The 13,795-nt window shown below is 40.1% G+C and overlaps 1 protein-coding gene and 1 pseudogene across 1 annotated transcript in view; both read right to left on the minus strand.

Moving 5' to 3' along the window:
- Positions 1-219: 219 nt before the first annotated feature.
- The window catches only part of TCEANC2 (transcription elongation factor A N-terminal and central domain containing 2), a 47,003-nt gene continuing 33,427 nt past the window's right edge, over positions 220-13,795 (minus strand). Inside the window, exons 4-5 of the mRNA XM_017874525.1 lie at positions 9,379-9,572; positions 220-1,226 (exon numbers count right to left, since the gene is read on the minus strand). Of these exons, the coding sequence (XP_017730014.1) occupies positions 1,038-1,226; positions 9,379-9,572 (383 nt within the window). The 3' untranslated portion in view covers positions 220-1,037. The remainder of the gene's footprint in view (positions 1,227-9,378; positions 9,573-13,795) is intronic.
- On the minus strand, positions 8,089-8,323 carry LOC108531205 (cytochrome c oxidase subunit 7B, mitochondrial pseudogene; annotated as a pseudogene).

Below are 13,795 nucleotides of genomic sequence, written 5' to 3' on the forward strand. Positions count from 1 at the left end.
TTTTAAATCTCTCCCTTTCTACCAGCTCCTTCCTTTCAGATTACAAACGTGCTCCAGTATCCCCTAATCTAATCCCCACTTCCTTGAGTCTTCTACCTTCCTCAAATCCTTGTTCCATCATTTTTTAATTTCACCAACTGTACCCTTTCTCAACCCCAAACACTCTTCAGTGAACAAACTCCACCTTTTGTTTGAGAAAAAAAAAGTCCCAGCTTATTATTACTTTTAAAAAAACAAGTATTATTTACATAATTGTTAAAACAGGCCTGTGTAGAGATATTTCACTTTAACATATATACGTATGTGCTTTTTTCTACTGCAGTAATTCATTTCAAGAGAAATTTCATTATGTATCTTCTACAGAGCCCTAAACTGAGAGCGCCAGCGTATTCAAATAAACCCGGAGGTGTGGGAGGCTTCGGGCCAGTTCCTCATTAGTAGCCTCAGCATGGGGGCTCTGGAGACCAACGCAGAAGGTCTTCCAGGGAGAGCTGAAACGTTCAGATAAGTGAGCTCTGGGAAGAAGGGGTAGTCAGCTGGCTCTGGCAGGCTCACCCCTGGGGTAGAGCAAAGAGAACAGACAGGGGAGTTCTGAGAGGCACCAGAGCTATCTAAACTCAGGGGGATGGAACCGAGTGAGCAGCAGCGGTAATTGAGTTTCAGTTACCTGCAGGGTGGTGAAATAAAGTAGTAACTTCATCTGCCTGACAGGGGGAAGTTTAGAGGTGTCCTTGGCATACTCACAGTGAAATCCATCACCCTTTCACCATGTTGGGTGATAGCAACCGTATGGCGCTTCCTAGTGACAGCCAGTGTGCGTTCTGTTAGGCAGCACCAGCGCACTCCAGCTAATGAAGCACATTCCTGCAGGCCTGTCTCCTAGGGCTCTCCGAATCCTCTGTCTGCAAAGGAATGGCACCATGGGAAAATCCAGCACAGCCAGCATCAGCCATCACCCAAACTCAAAAGCGTCTTTGAACGGCAGAGAGAGGCCCATTTTCTTCTCTGCCTGGCCCAGGGCTGGAACCGTCCTCAGGTCACTTTTTGTGGGTCTGTACAAACGTGCCGACTGGCAGCGAGCCGTTCTTCACCTGAGCCCGGATTTCAGCTCGGTGCTTTAATGTGAAGACCAGGGCTCTCACCGTCCGCCGGTACGGCCCATTAATGAGGCGGGAGCAGAGATGAAACGTTTCCCGCTCAATATTTTCAACCAGTAGGTGATCCATCTAAAAAACAGCAAAATTATCAAATTAGAGCCTTACATTGCATAAGGATTAAAAGCAAGAGAGGCTGGAGCACTCTGCTCAGAGGCCTCCATTAATCAACTGAAATTCAAGGACATCTACTTCACAAGAGAAACAGGAAGAGCAAATTAATTCCACCCTGGCAATTAAGGAACAAGGCCATGTGCTTTGTGACAGGGACCTCATTCACAACCCCTGCCGGGTGGTAATATTTGCCATTATAACAGGAAACTGGCCTGAACTAAGCAACGGGTACTGGGCCCTGTACTTTACCAACCAGGAAACGAAGACCAAGAATAATAAATCAGTATAACGGTTCATATTTTTTTTTTGTTTTTAGACTGCCTTTTAACTCCTTATGGCATTTTAGAAACATGGGGTCTGGATCCTAATATGTGTACAGAACAGTTCAAAAATCACTTTTCACATTTAATGCTCATAACTCCTATTATCACATTTTACAGATAAGGAAACAGGTTCAAAGGCAAAGGTTTAAGGTCTTACAATTACTAAGAGACAGAGCTGGGACTCTGACCTGGATCCCTCAACTCCAAAGTTCATGTTTTTTCCCTTTCACCATACTAATGGCCGCTTCAACATTCCGAGAGAATGGTTGAGATTGGAGAGACGCTGCAGTTTCCATTAAGCACAGCAGGCCTAGGGGAGGGACCTGTAGCAATTCTGGGGTGGTCTGGCTCAGGCCCAAGCCATCTTGAGGTCCCAGACCTAATCAAAGCAGGAGAGATCTGGGACTTTGTCTACACGGTCTGAATCCAGGGTAGGTTGGATGCTGGTCCAAGACCACCCCCAGCACTACCCTCCTTTCCAGGCCCATCTTCAGCTATTCCCCTCCCCAATCCTGACCACAGCCGGCCCTGAGCACTCCACTCTTGGCCACTTTCATACACCTCTATGCCTCTGCACCAGCACATGTTCCCTTAGCAAGGCATACCTTTCCCTACGGAAAACACTCCTCTTTGTATGTCAAAGCCGAGGCAAGAACAACCAAACAAAAAGACCCCAGTGCAAAGGACTGAAAGTTCTTCAGGCTGCCACCATGCCCTGAGCTTCCCCTAGTCACTATCATGATATATTATAAATGAAGTGTATACTTTTATTTTACAGATACTGTCTCACTCTGTCACCCAGGCTGGAGTGCAGTGGTGTGATCAAAGCTTACTGCAGGCTCAAACTCATGGGCTCAAGTGATCTTCTGGCCTCAGCCTCCCAAGAGCTAGGATTATTACAGGCATGCACCACCATGCCCAGCTAATTAAAATTAAAAAAAGAAATTTAGAGATGGGGTCTTGCTAAGTTGCCCAGACTGGTCTTGAACTCCTGGCCTCAAGCAATCCTTTTACCTTGGCCTCCCAAAGTGCTGAGGCCTCCCAAAGTGCTGAGGCATTACAGGCATGAGCTACCGCACCCAGCCAATGATCTATATTTTAAGTTTGTCTCTCCTAGTAGAACATTCCTTGAAAATAGGAGACAAATTTCTCTCTCTCACTTGCTTTTTTACCTTTAACCTTTCTCTTCCTCCCTTAGCCATTCATTCAAACATTTATTCAGCACTATATGCCATGCTCTGTGCTTGGGCTGAGCAATAAGCAGTGACTAAGGAAGGCTCAGTGCTTGGGCCCTTGGGCAGCCTAGTCCAGTAGGACAGATGGACCGTGAACAGGGATTGTAAGGATCCTGTGCACCAGGAGAAAGGAGAGGAACCAGCACAGGGGAGAACACAGCCATGGCAAAGCAACCCAACCCAGGAGGGCAGTGCCTGGCTTCAAGAGGAAATGAAGTTTAATCTGAGACCTGGAGCATGAGTAGGATCTGGCTAAGTGAAATAGGTGTTTGCTTTGTGATAAATTCACCGAGCTGTACATATATGTTTGTTCTTCTGTGCAAAATGCAAAGTTCAAAAAAAGAAAAAACATACCCCAAATAAAAAGGGGTCACCTGACGTTTAATAAAATGTCCTAACATGAGACAGATGGACCAAAGTAAGTAGAAAAAACAAACTTGTCAGACATAAGGACCAAGCAAAGAGCAGAACAGGACTGAAAGAGACACAGAGAAAGAGAGAGAGAGTGAATATCCAGGCCCAGACATCTGCCTTAGTCTAGCTGACAAAAGGTGCTCACAAAAGTTTGTGGTCCTAATGACAGACAGATTATTTCCACGGCTTGTGTTGGAGTGAGTGGACTTGGCGCTGTGGTTCTCAGAACCCAGACTCCAAGTTTTTCAAGGCTTCCTGGGTGGGCACCGAACTAGCCCCTGAGGCAGGCCTGGCACCAGACTACTTTAGGAAGCTGGAAAGGTGGCTAGCTGGCTATCTAGCATTTGTCCTGCAGCATTTGCTAGAAAGAAAGTTCCTTATCCTGGTGTGAGGCTGGTTAGTCTCCACTGGTGGTTAGAGATACACTTAGCAAGAAAGTCTTTTTTTTTTTTTGAGGGGAGTGGTTATCAAAGAAGAAGCGTATATGTTTGTAAAACAAGTCATGAGCACTCCAGCAAATTATAGTACCCGTATTAAATTAAAAAAAACAAACTCTGAGTGTGTCTTGGAATTCACATACTTCATTCAGCAAATAGTTAACTGAATTGCTACTCTGGGTCTGGCCTGATCTTAGAGAGATAGAACAGAAAGGATGTGAACCCTGCCCATCACAAACTCACATCCCAGAAGTGGGTGGAAACCCAGGGGTAGGCAGCACGACAAGTGCTATGCCATCAGTGTGGTGGTAATAGAAGGCAAGCATCTAACAATTCTCATGCATGCCTCTTGTTAAATGAAGACCAATCAGAATTAAGAAATGGAGAAAAATATGTGACATTAAAATCGTGATAGAAAATGATTCATCATGTACCGTGTGTACAACAAGTTTGTTGCAAAGTGAAGAACACCTGTCTTGTAAGTGCCTTTGGGTAATCCAAACCCACCCAAGTTGGTGAGTCCTTTCCAGTGGGTCCTAATCTAGTGCTTTAGGTGAACCCTTCTGGGTGGAAGGACCAGAGTTTCACTGAGTCCTTGAGAAAAGGGCTTTTGCTATGAGATAGGAACACTGGGAGAAACCTAGGGATTTATTTAGAAATCGATCCTTTCTCTGTATCTCTCATGAGCTGCCTGGTCTCTTTCTCACATGTTGTTGCTCTTCTCCATGGGCCTTACTCACTACCAATTCTAACTGCCTTATTCTCTCTTCCTATGCTACACATCTTTTCTCTACTCACAACTCTGCTTCCTCACAACTCCTCCAACATCCTTTGTTTAACACTTGTACTGTTGTTTTATTGGTATCTCCTAGTTCACATTTCCCAGAGACAGAGAGTTAGAATCCTTATTTGTTTGTGCCTGTGAGTTAAGTGTGTTATACAGCTTTCTAATTCTGGATGAACTGGCTAGAGCTGGAGGAAGATATAAAACATGACCACCTTGAGCTCCTTCATCAGTGGGAATCGGTGCCATAACCAATTAGTGATGTCTGTCACATGTGTAAGCTTTCTCAGGGCATGGGAACAGGGTTTTCTTCATGTGTTTACCTTAAGTGTGGAAATTCCCACACTGTTTTGTAACTATTTATTTGTCTGTCTTCCTCAGAAGACTATAAGGACTGCTAGAGTTGAAACCATGTTGTATCCATGTCTAAACTGCGCATGCCTAGTTAGCATAGGTTAGTGGCACATAGTAAATGTTCAACCAATATTTATTAAATGAATGCCCTTCCTTCCCATGTATAACTCTTCTTTCTTGCTCTTCTAATAACATCATATACATAGCAGATAAAATATGTTTCCATTTTATGTGTATTTTCTAATTAGCAAAATCCTACGCCTCTGATAAAGGTGGGCTCCACTGCCATCTCTTTTACAAAACATTCCCAGATTCCCCCATCAGATTTAACTGCTCTGTACTTTGTGTGTTGATACTTGCTAGTACCATTATTTCAGACTGCCTCATATTTTAATTAATGATTTATAGGTTCTCAGTCAGGAGACAGTAAAGTTTTCTTAGGAGAGGGAATGTGACTCATCCATGTTTGTCTTCTCCCCCAGCACCGAGTAGATCCTTACTAAACATCTGTTGAATTGAATAGCCACTGGAAGCAAACTTTGTGTGGGTTTTCCAATAGCATGATTGAATTTGTACATATCTACCCACACTGCTTTTTGACCACTTGAATACATTCATGAGAGAGCTGGTCAAAGCCAGGGGTGCAGTCTGAGGCCATTAAACAAAGAAAAACTAACAGTCCCATATGGGGACGTACCCCTGACCTGGATCTCATTAGCACCATCTGACAACCAACTGAGCCAACCAGCCAGTGTTTCATAACTCTTAATGATACAGGCTCACTTTGAGAATCAGGTTCATTTTTTTAAATGACATAATAGGAAAATGATCACAGGCCGTGAGGTAGGAAAGGAGAGTGGATAATGAGGAAGGGGAAGTAAGAGAATGACACCACAGGGGATGTTCATATGAGGAAAGATCTAAAAGACGGGGAAGAACAAAGAAGATCTCGAAGGGAGAAAGTAAAGGGGAATGGAGCCTGGGTTTCAACGACGGAGTTTTTATTCATCTATTCCACTATTCCAAGAACAAGGAAATAATCCATGAATCTAGAAAGCAAGATCTGTAGGGTAATAAAGAGATGCACCTTTAGGCTGTGCGTATTATTCTTCATCTATGGCTTTCACTATTAAAGGATATGAGTGAAACAACATGGAAACATTTATTTTTCTACAAAAATGTAATGCGAAGATTTGGTATTTGCAATAACACATGCTAGGATCAAATTGTAGAGGCTTTTAAGTCACTGGGCCAATAACTTAAACCCAATGCTTTACTGCTGCCTGATTAAGTACATTTATGGAGATCTGATGTCTGATTTGAATGCACTCAACATTGGTTACTGTCAAAGACCAGATACTGAATTAGATGGTTCATTGATTTACTCTAATATGGAAATATCTCAGATGATGATAGGTGCTAAGAATTAACCTTATATAAAAGGGCTTGTATTTATATTCTCTGACATAACAAACTGATAAACATGCTATCAAATGCTGTTTATGCAAGGAAAGCAGAGTTATTATTTTTTTTTTTATTTTTACTTTTGGCTAAGGAAGACAGTAAGATGCATACTTTTAATTTTTTAAATTTACTCTTTGAGAACAAAACCATTCAGCTATGCTTAATCTGATGTTTTTTCCAATTATGTTGGAAAGCACTAACAAATGTATCACTTTTTTAACTTTGCTTTATGACACTTGAGTGCTTACCACTTGATGTGCCATTTAAAGGATAATTAATGGATAAACTAAAAGGATAATTATCATGGAGTTTAATATAGTAGGCAAACTGCTCATTAATCCTTACAAGCATAGCTTTTTTATTATCATTTACTTAAAAAGATACCACAGGGAACTGGTATTTACCACCACATTAACTGTATATTATATACCCACACTGTATGTTTCTGCAATAATTTTGACTTATTTCAAAACTAAACTTTATTTAAAATAAATCTTGTTGGCTAATTGATACTCTGGAAAATCAGACTTATAACTTTCATATTTTGTTTTCTCTTCCAAGGTTTAATACTCATATTAAAGCTTCCTGGCCGGGCGCGGTGGCTCAAGCCTGTAATCTCAGCACTTTGGGAGGCCGAGACGGGCGGATCACGAAGTCAGGAGATCAAAACCATCCTGGCTAACACAGTGAAACCCCATCTCTACTAAAAAATACAAAAAACTAGCCGGACGAGGTGGCGGGCGCCTGTAGTCCCAGCTACTCGGGAGGCTGAGGCAGGAGAATGGCGTGAACCCGGAAGGCGGAGTTTGCAGTGAGCCGAGATGCGGCCACTGCACTCCAGCCTGGGCGACAGGGCGCGACTCTCGCCTCAAAAAAAAAATAAAATAAATTAAAAAAAAAAAAAAAGCTTCCCTTTAGGAAAAATTAAGTGAACCGTGTTTTTTGCTTTTTTGTACTTTCAGGCATAGGCAATTACTGAACTATCAGATAGTCATTAAATAATAGAACATGGGCCCGGGGCGTGGTGGGGCTCATGCCTGTAATCCAGGCACTTCCTGGGAGACTGAGGGCGGATGGATGCATGAGGTCAGGAGATGCGAGACCCATCCTGTAAAATGGTGAAACACCGTCTCATACTAAAAATACAAAAAATTAGCCGGGCGTTGTGTGGGCGGGCCCAGTAGTCCCAGCTACTCCGGGAGGTCTGAGCCAGAAGAGGGCGTGAACCGGGAGACGGAGGCTTGCAGTGAGCCGAGATCATGGCACTGTACTCAGCCTGGGTGACAGAGCGAAGACTCTGTCTCAAAAAATAAAAAGAATAAAAAATTACCAAACGTGAAAAAATAAAGATATATAGAAAAGGATATATAAAATGACACTAAAATTGATCAAGATTAAAGAGAACACAAATGTAAATAATTACATCAATTTTCTGCAATGTTACTTAAATAATCAATAAAAATATCTTATGGAACATTCGGCATATAATTCACTCTATATAAATCTCAGTTAATCATAACTTGCCCAACATTCATTTAAAAAACCGTAACAATTTACCAAAAAAGGAAATGTGCCAATGTGTTAACAAGATTATGTCTGGGTTACATTTTTTTCCCTTTTATACATTTTTCTCATTTTCTATTAGAAGTTTGTATTTAAAAACCCAAAACTTTATTTATTTATTTTTAAGGTTTCGAATGTACTTTATTTCTTCAATAATGCCATATCTTAATGGGTACACAGTGCTTTAACTTGGCATCAATTATGAGTTGTTTTTTAAACAATTCATTATTACATCAGCTGAGATGATTACCGATCTCTCCCTTCTTTTGGGGTGACTCTGCCAACAGGGGACAGGTTCCATTCTATTCCGATTTGTGTTGCTACATATCTCCATACAGAAAGTGGCTCCACTAGCTAATACAGCACTACCGTATTTATCATGAAAATCAGGTGTACGTTTGTGGTGGCTCTGCCTTGCCATTGTTTGCTGAATGCTTTGAACTTGGAGACAACTTAGTGCGTTTGTGACCAAGAGGAACATGGTGAAGGTGAAGACAGAACTGTGGCAAAGCAGCTGCTACTTTGGTGCAAATTCACTTCAGATCCAAAACTTTATTTTAAAAAAAGTAAGTACTATATCACAAGTCTTTCTTTTGTGGATAAATAATTGAGATAGAATGGCAAAAATTTTTTTTAGAGACTGTAGTAACAGATCTAGTGTTTAAATCAGACTTCGGAATTGCTTCTTTTATTAATATTAAATTGTTCTCTAAGGATACTTTAGCGGAGTTGCTCTGGGATATCCTGGGATAAGGAAGAAACATGACTATTACATGTGTTATTTTCCAGAGTATTAATCAGCTTATAAGATTTGTTGTTTGATGATGATAATGAATATTATTATTAATGAGCACAAATCCTTCTTCCAGCATGTATACCTCAAACCATGAACATCATCTGAATTGTAAGTCATGAAGATAGGGAGCATGTCTATCCAATTGATTTTATGACTTAAAACTAAAGCTATGGCTGTTGATGAAAACTGGGGGATCTGAGTCTTTTCACTAGACAGCTATTTATTTTACTATTGATATTCAGTCCATCACAGAATTTTTACTTCAGCGAGAAGGGAAGGAATTTTAAATGGGAAGTAACCAACATTCATTAACTTCTAATCAGCAGGCACTACTATTCTTTTGCATATATGGTTCATTTAACCTTTTTAATACCTTAGGTGGTAGGACTTACAATCCTCATTTTACAGATTAAGAAATCAAGTCTCAGAAAACATTAAGGTATCTGCCTAAGGTATCACAACTAGAATGTCAGGGTTTCAACCCCAGATCTTGCTAGTTTAAAAGCCTGCCTCCTACAACACTGTCTCCTGGAATGCTTATAAATCCAGAATCCTTAAAGAATAACTGGTTAAAATAAAGCCACAGCATTAAGACTATGAAATCTTAATTATGAAATCATGAGGCATTTAACCAAGAACACCTACTAATCACATCTAACCAGGACATTTACTTTATTTTTCTTCTATTTTAAAATTAATTATTATGGGTACATAACAGTTGTATATGCTTAGGGCATTACCTTTAATTCCAAGGCTTCTGAGAGTAATTTCTGGGCATTTTTCCTAAACGATTCGGTTTTGGGATCACTTCTAACTTCAATAGAAGGTCTATTTGAATGTTTTTCAATGAAAGTTTTCCACTCAGTGTAAACTTCTCTGGCAAGAGAAGCCACTTCTGAATCTGAGTGTTTACGCATCTTGTTCACAGTGTGACCTGGAACAGGAAGAGAAAAACCAAAGGAAAGGTTGTTACATCTTCTTCTGAAAAGTGCAGGACTAGATGGACTGACTGACATGTGGCACTGAGAAAGTCATTCACACACCCAAGGATGTAAAGACTCTTGTGCAAAAGAAACCTGTTTCAAAAGGACTGAGATAATAAGATAATCACTGGGGGAGAACCAGCAGCCTAGCCAATGAATTAAGTCATAAACTAGAAGCAAAATCAATAGATTCTTAAAAAGAACAACAAAGGTAACTTCTTTAACCAGAAATTACTATAAAAGAAAATGAATTAAGCATTTATCTAGTTTTTTGGGGGAAGGAGGTACATACTATATTTCAAGACAACAAAATAGCCCTAGTTATTACGGGAATATTATTTAGCTAATAAATGTGAAAAGACTGATAGAATGAGAACATTTTTTTGTAGCCCTGATGAAATAATTCATTCAGAGACAATCATCAGCGGATGAACTAATTCAATGAGTCTGATGGGGAAATTTATAATGGAGGGATGAGCTGTCATCATCTAAACCCACTGTTCAATGTTAGCATCCCTAAGAGTGGGACTATCAGACAGAAGAAACAGAAGTACTTCACACCCTTAACCTATGAAGTAGCCTTATCCTCTTCCCCAAAAGAAAAAGAACCATAATCCAGTTAGTCATTCAAAGCTAACTTCCAATTCATAGGAAATAGGAGAGATAGAGGAGTAAATTATAGTATGAAGAAACAAGACAAATTCTGAATGTGGGACATTCTACAGGACAACAGACATGGTTTCTTCCACAGTCAGTGGTTCTTCTTTTTGTTGTTGTTTTTCATTTGTTTTTCTGAAAAGGGGCTAGGGTTAGGGACTGAAGTAGATTAAAAGTCTCTTGAGTACAAACTAACAAATGCGACGCGTGATTCAAATCCCAATTGGAACAAACCAACTGTTAAAAGATATTTTGAGATAAACAAGGAATATGAATATGTACTAGATACTAAATTATACCAAGGAATAATTGTAAACTTTGTTAAGCACAATAACAATGGCACTGTGGTTACATGAGAAAATACCCATATTTTTTAGAGATGCATAGAGTTCAAATGACAAAAGGTCTGAGATTCTGCTTTAAAATACCTCAGCAACAACATAAAAGCAAAAACAGAAAGAAGAAGTAGGGCAAAATCTTAATAGTTATTGAATCTAGATGAAGGGCATATAGGAGTTATAATATTCTCTTTATTTTTGTGTACGTTTGAGAATTTCATAATAAAATGGAAAAAAAAGGTGAAGGGTCAAAATATCAATATGCAAAAGTACTTAGATAAAAATAAATACCTAGAAAGGCTAAAGAAGTAAAAGAAACACTAAAACTAAAGGTTTAAAAAATGGAAGAATACAAAGGATACATATATAATTTATTTTTAATTTAATGAATTTTTTAATCCTGATCCACGGTTGAAAATATAAGAAAAGATATATTTTTATAAAAACCAGTAGCCTTTCTTTCTTTTTTTTTTTTTTTAACCAGTTTGCATTAGTTTTGTTGTGCCCTTTCCAAATGCAACAGTTAGCCTCTGCTTATCAATAACCCAAAATAATAAACTAGGTCCCAATGGTCCCATGTCCACATCTAAGATTGTTCAGGTGATCAGGAACTTCTTTTATTTGTGTGCTTTAGCTTTAGTTCTTTGGTATATCTCCAAATACGAAAAAGCTGGAGAGGCTCCGCGTCCCCACAAAGAATTAACAGCAAAACAGACTCCCAATTTTTTTTGAATAATTTACATATGAGTACCTTGGACCAAATAAACCTTGTACCCATCAAAACCAGCAAGAAATTGAGCCTGTTGCCTAAGTTTTCCCTGCCAGGGTCCTGCCATATCACCCAATCCAGCACACAACCAACCCCCATTTCATAATTGGAGCCCAGAAAAAAACTGTTCTGGGACCTGCTGGATGGTTGTACAACGGCCTCAATTTCTCGGGCAGCATCAGCTCCACTTTATCGTGAAGCCGGTGGTAGGTGGCCCGCAGGCCTCGGGCACCGGCGACCGACATCGCCGCCGAGGGATCGTGAGCAGCCGGGTGGGAGCGTGGCTCTGTTCTCGTCCCTGGCTGACAACGAAGGGGAGCTAGTCACTTTTCCTTGCCACGACGCCTGCCGTCCGTATATCGCCTGGAGAGCCCTTCCCGCGGCTCTCGCTGCCCCGCAGTACCAGTAGCTTTCTTAAGTCAGCAACAGCCAGTCAGAACACAACAGGGGAACAGATCCTGTTTAAACTAGTAAAAACTATACAGCACTTTGGAAAGCATGGACAAGAATGGGTGTGTGAGCATGCATGTGTGCTGTCTGTCTGTGCCCACTTCCTTAATGCTCTGGGATTCCTCCTTTTCCTCCATCCCTAGCCCCACTGCCCCAACATGCCTTAGGGCATGTTGCCTCCAGATGACTATGAAGGTACCCTGGTTGACCTCTCTGGCTAAGTTTGGTACCCCTTAATGCCATCTTCCACACTGCAGCTAGGATAGCCTTTATTTATTTTTAGTGTTTTCTTTTTTAGGGACTTTTTTCCTAAAGCATAAATTTGACCATTTCACTCCTCCACTTAAATTATTTGGTGCTATATCCACTCTTACCTCTTCATAAAAGTCCCTTCACAATCTGCCATCCTCCTACCTACTTTCTATCTTCATTTCCAGCTACTATCCACTGTCATCCACTACTCCAGCTACTTGCAGCTCCTAAAACATTTTATTTTTTATCTCTTTATTTTTGAGCACACACCCCAATGAACATTCTGTCTGCCTGAAATATTCTTACTTCTCTTTTTATCTGGCCAACTTCCATTTGGCCTTTAAGACTCATTTAAGGGTCCCCCTTCCTCCCGGAATTCTTCCTTAATATCTCTAGTTTTGGTCAGTACCCGGGCTCTCTGCTTCCTTAGCACCTTGTGTTCTGTTTATCATGATAATTACTAGAGTTAGTTGTAATTATTTGATGGGTTATCTCTTTCGTTCACCAAATTGAGCTTCTTGCAGAAATAGCTAACCTTAGGGGATGCTCATCTTTGTATCTCCAGCAGTGAGCATAGTGGCAGGAGATGGGAATCAGGAGAGCAGGCTGGTTGAATGAGAGACTCATATAAAGAATAACATACATTCCTACTACAATACATAACAGAAGATTTGAATAAAGGGAAAATATACCTTGTTACGAGATGGAAAAATCAGCACAAAAATGCCAATATAGAAATTAGTCGGCCAGGTGCAGTGGCTCATGCCTATAATCTCAACACTTCGGGATGTCAAGGTGGGAGGATCACTTGAACTCACAGGAGTTCAAGACCAGCCTGGGCAACATAGTGAGACTGTTTCTACAAAAAATAAAAAAAATTAGCCAGGTGAGGTGGCATATGCCTGTACTCTCAGCTACTTGGGAGGCTGAGATGGGAGGATGGCTTGAACCCAAAAGTTCAAGGCTATAGTGAGCTGTGATCATGCCACTGCACTCTAGCCTGGGCAACAGAGCAAGACCCTGCCTGAAAAAAGAAAAGAAAAGAAACAAAAAAGAAATTAGTTTATAGATTTTATGTAATCTCAACCAAAAATCTCAGTAGGCTATTTTTATTAGACTACAACCAAATACTTCTACACAAATATAACTCAGCAAGTGTATAAAATGCTATTTTGAAAAACAGGAGTTATGAGGCACAATTAGCCTCATATCTAAGATCTAAGATATTAGAACATATTTTAAAGTAACAATATTGAAAATGATATGGACCAACACCAAAAAAGAAAATGGATAGGGAATAAAAAAAATGAAGGCCGGAAACAGACTATAGTACATAAGAATTTAATACATAATGAAAGAGGCATCATTGAACAAAGGGAAGCAGAAAAAAAATTTTATTTGAGAAAATGGTCAAAACATTTAGAAAATTTCTCCAATTATGCCAACTGCATAGCCCAATATTGTTTGATTCCTTTATTCTCCACACGTTTATTGAAGGCCTGTTTGCTCTAGATACTATGATAGGCACTAGTCATGTAGGGCTTAAACAAGAAATTGTCCCTGCTTTAAAGGTTCTATGAAGAGAATCCTGAAGTTGAAAAATAAAACTTTGAAAGGAAGACAGGGTAAAATAATATTGAGTCTTTAACTTCTCCCTCTAACCAATTATTTATCAAAAATTTGGGCCGGGCGCGGTGGCTCAAGCCTG

Source organism: Rhinopithecus bieti, unplaced genomic scaffold (assembly GCF_001698545.2).
Source record: "Rhinopithecus bieti isolate Rb0 unplaced genomic scaffold, ASM169854v2 scaffold_7684, whole genome shotgun sequence".
Classification (NCBI taxonomy): domain Eukaryota; kingdom Metazoa; phylum Chordata; class Mammalia; order Primates; family Cercopithecidae; genus Rhinopithecus; species Rhinopithecus bieti.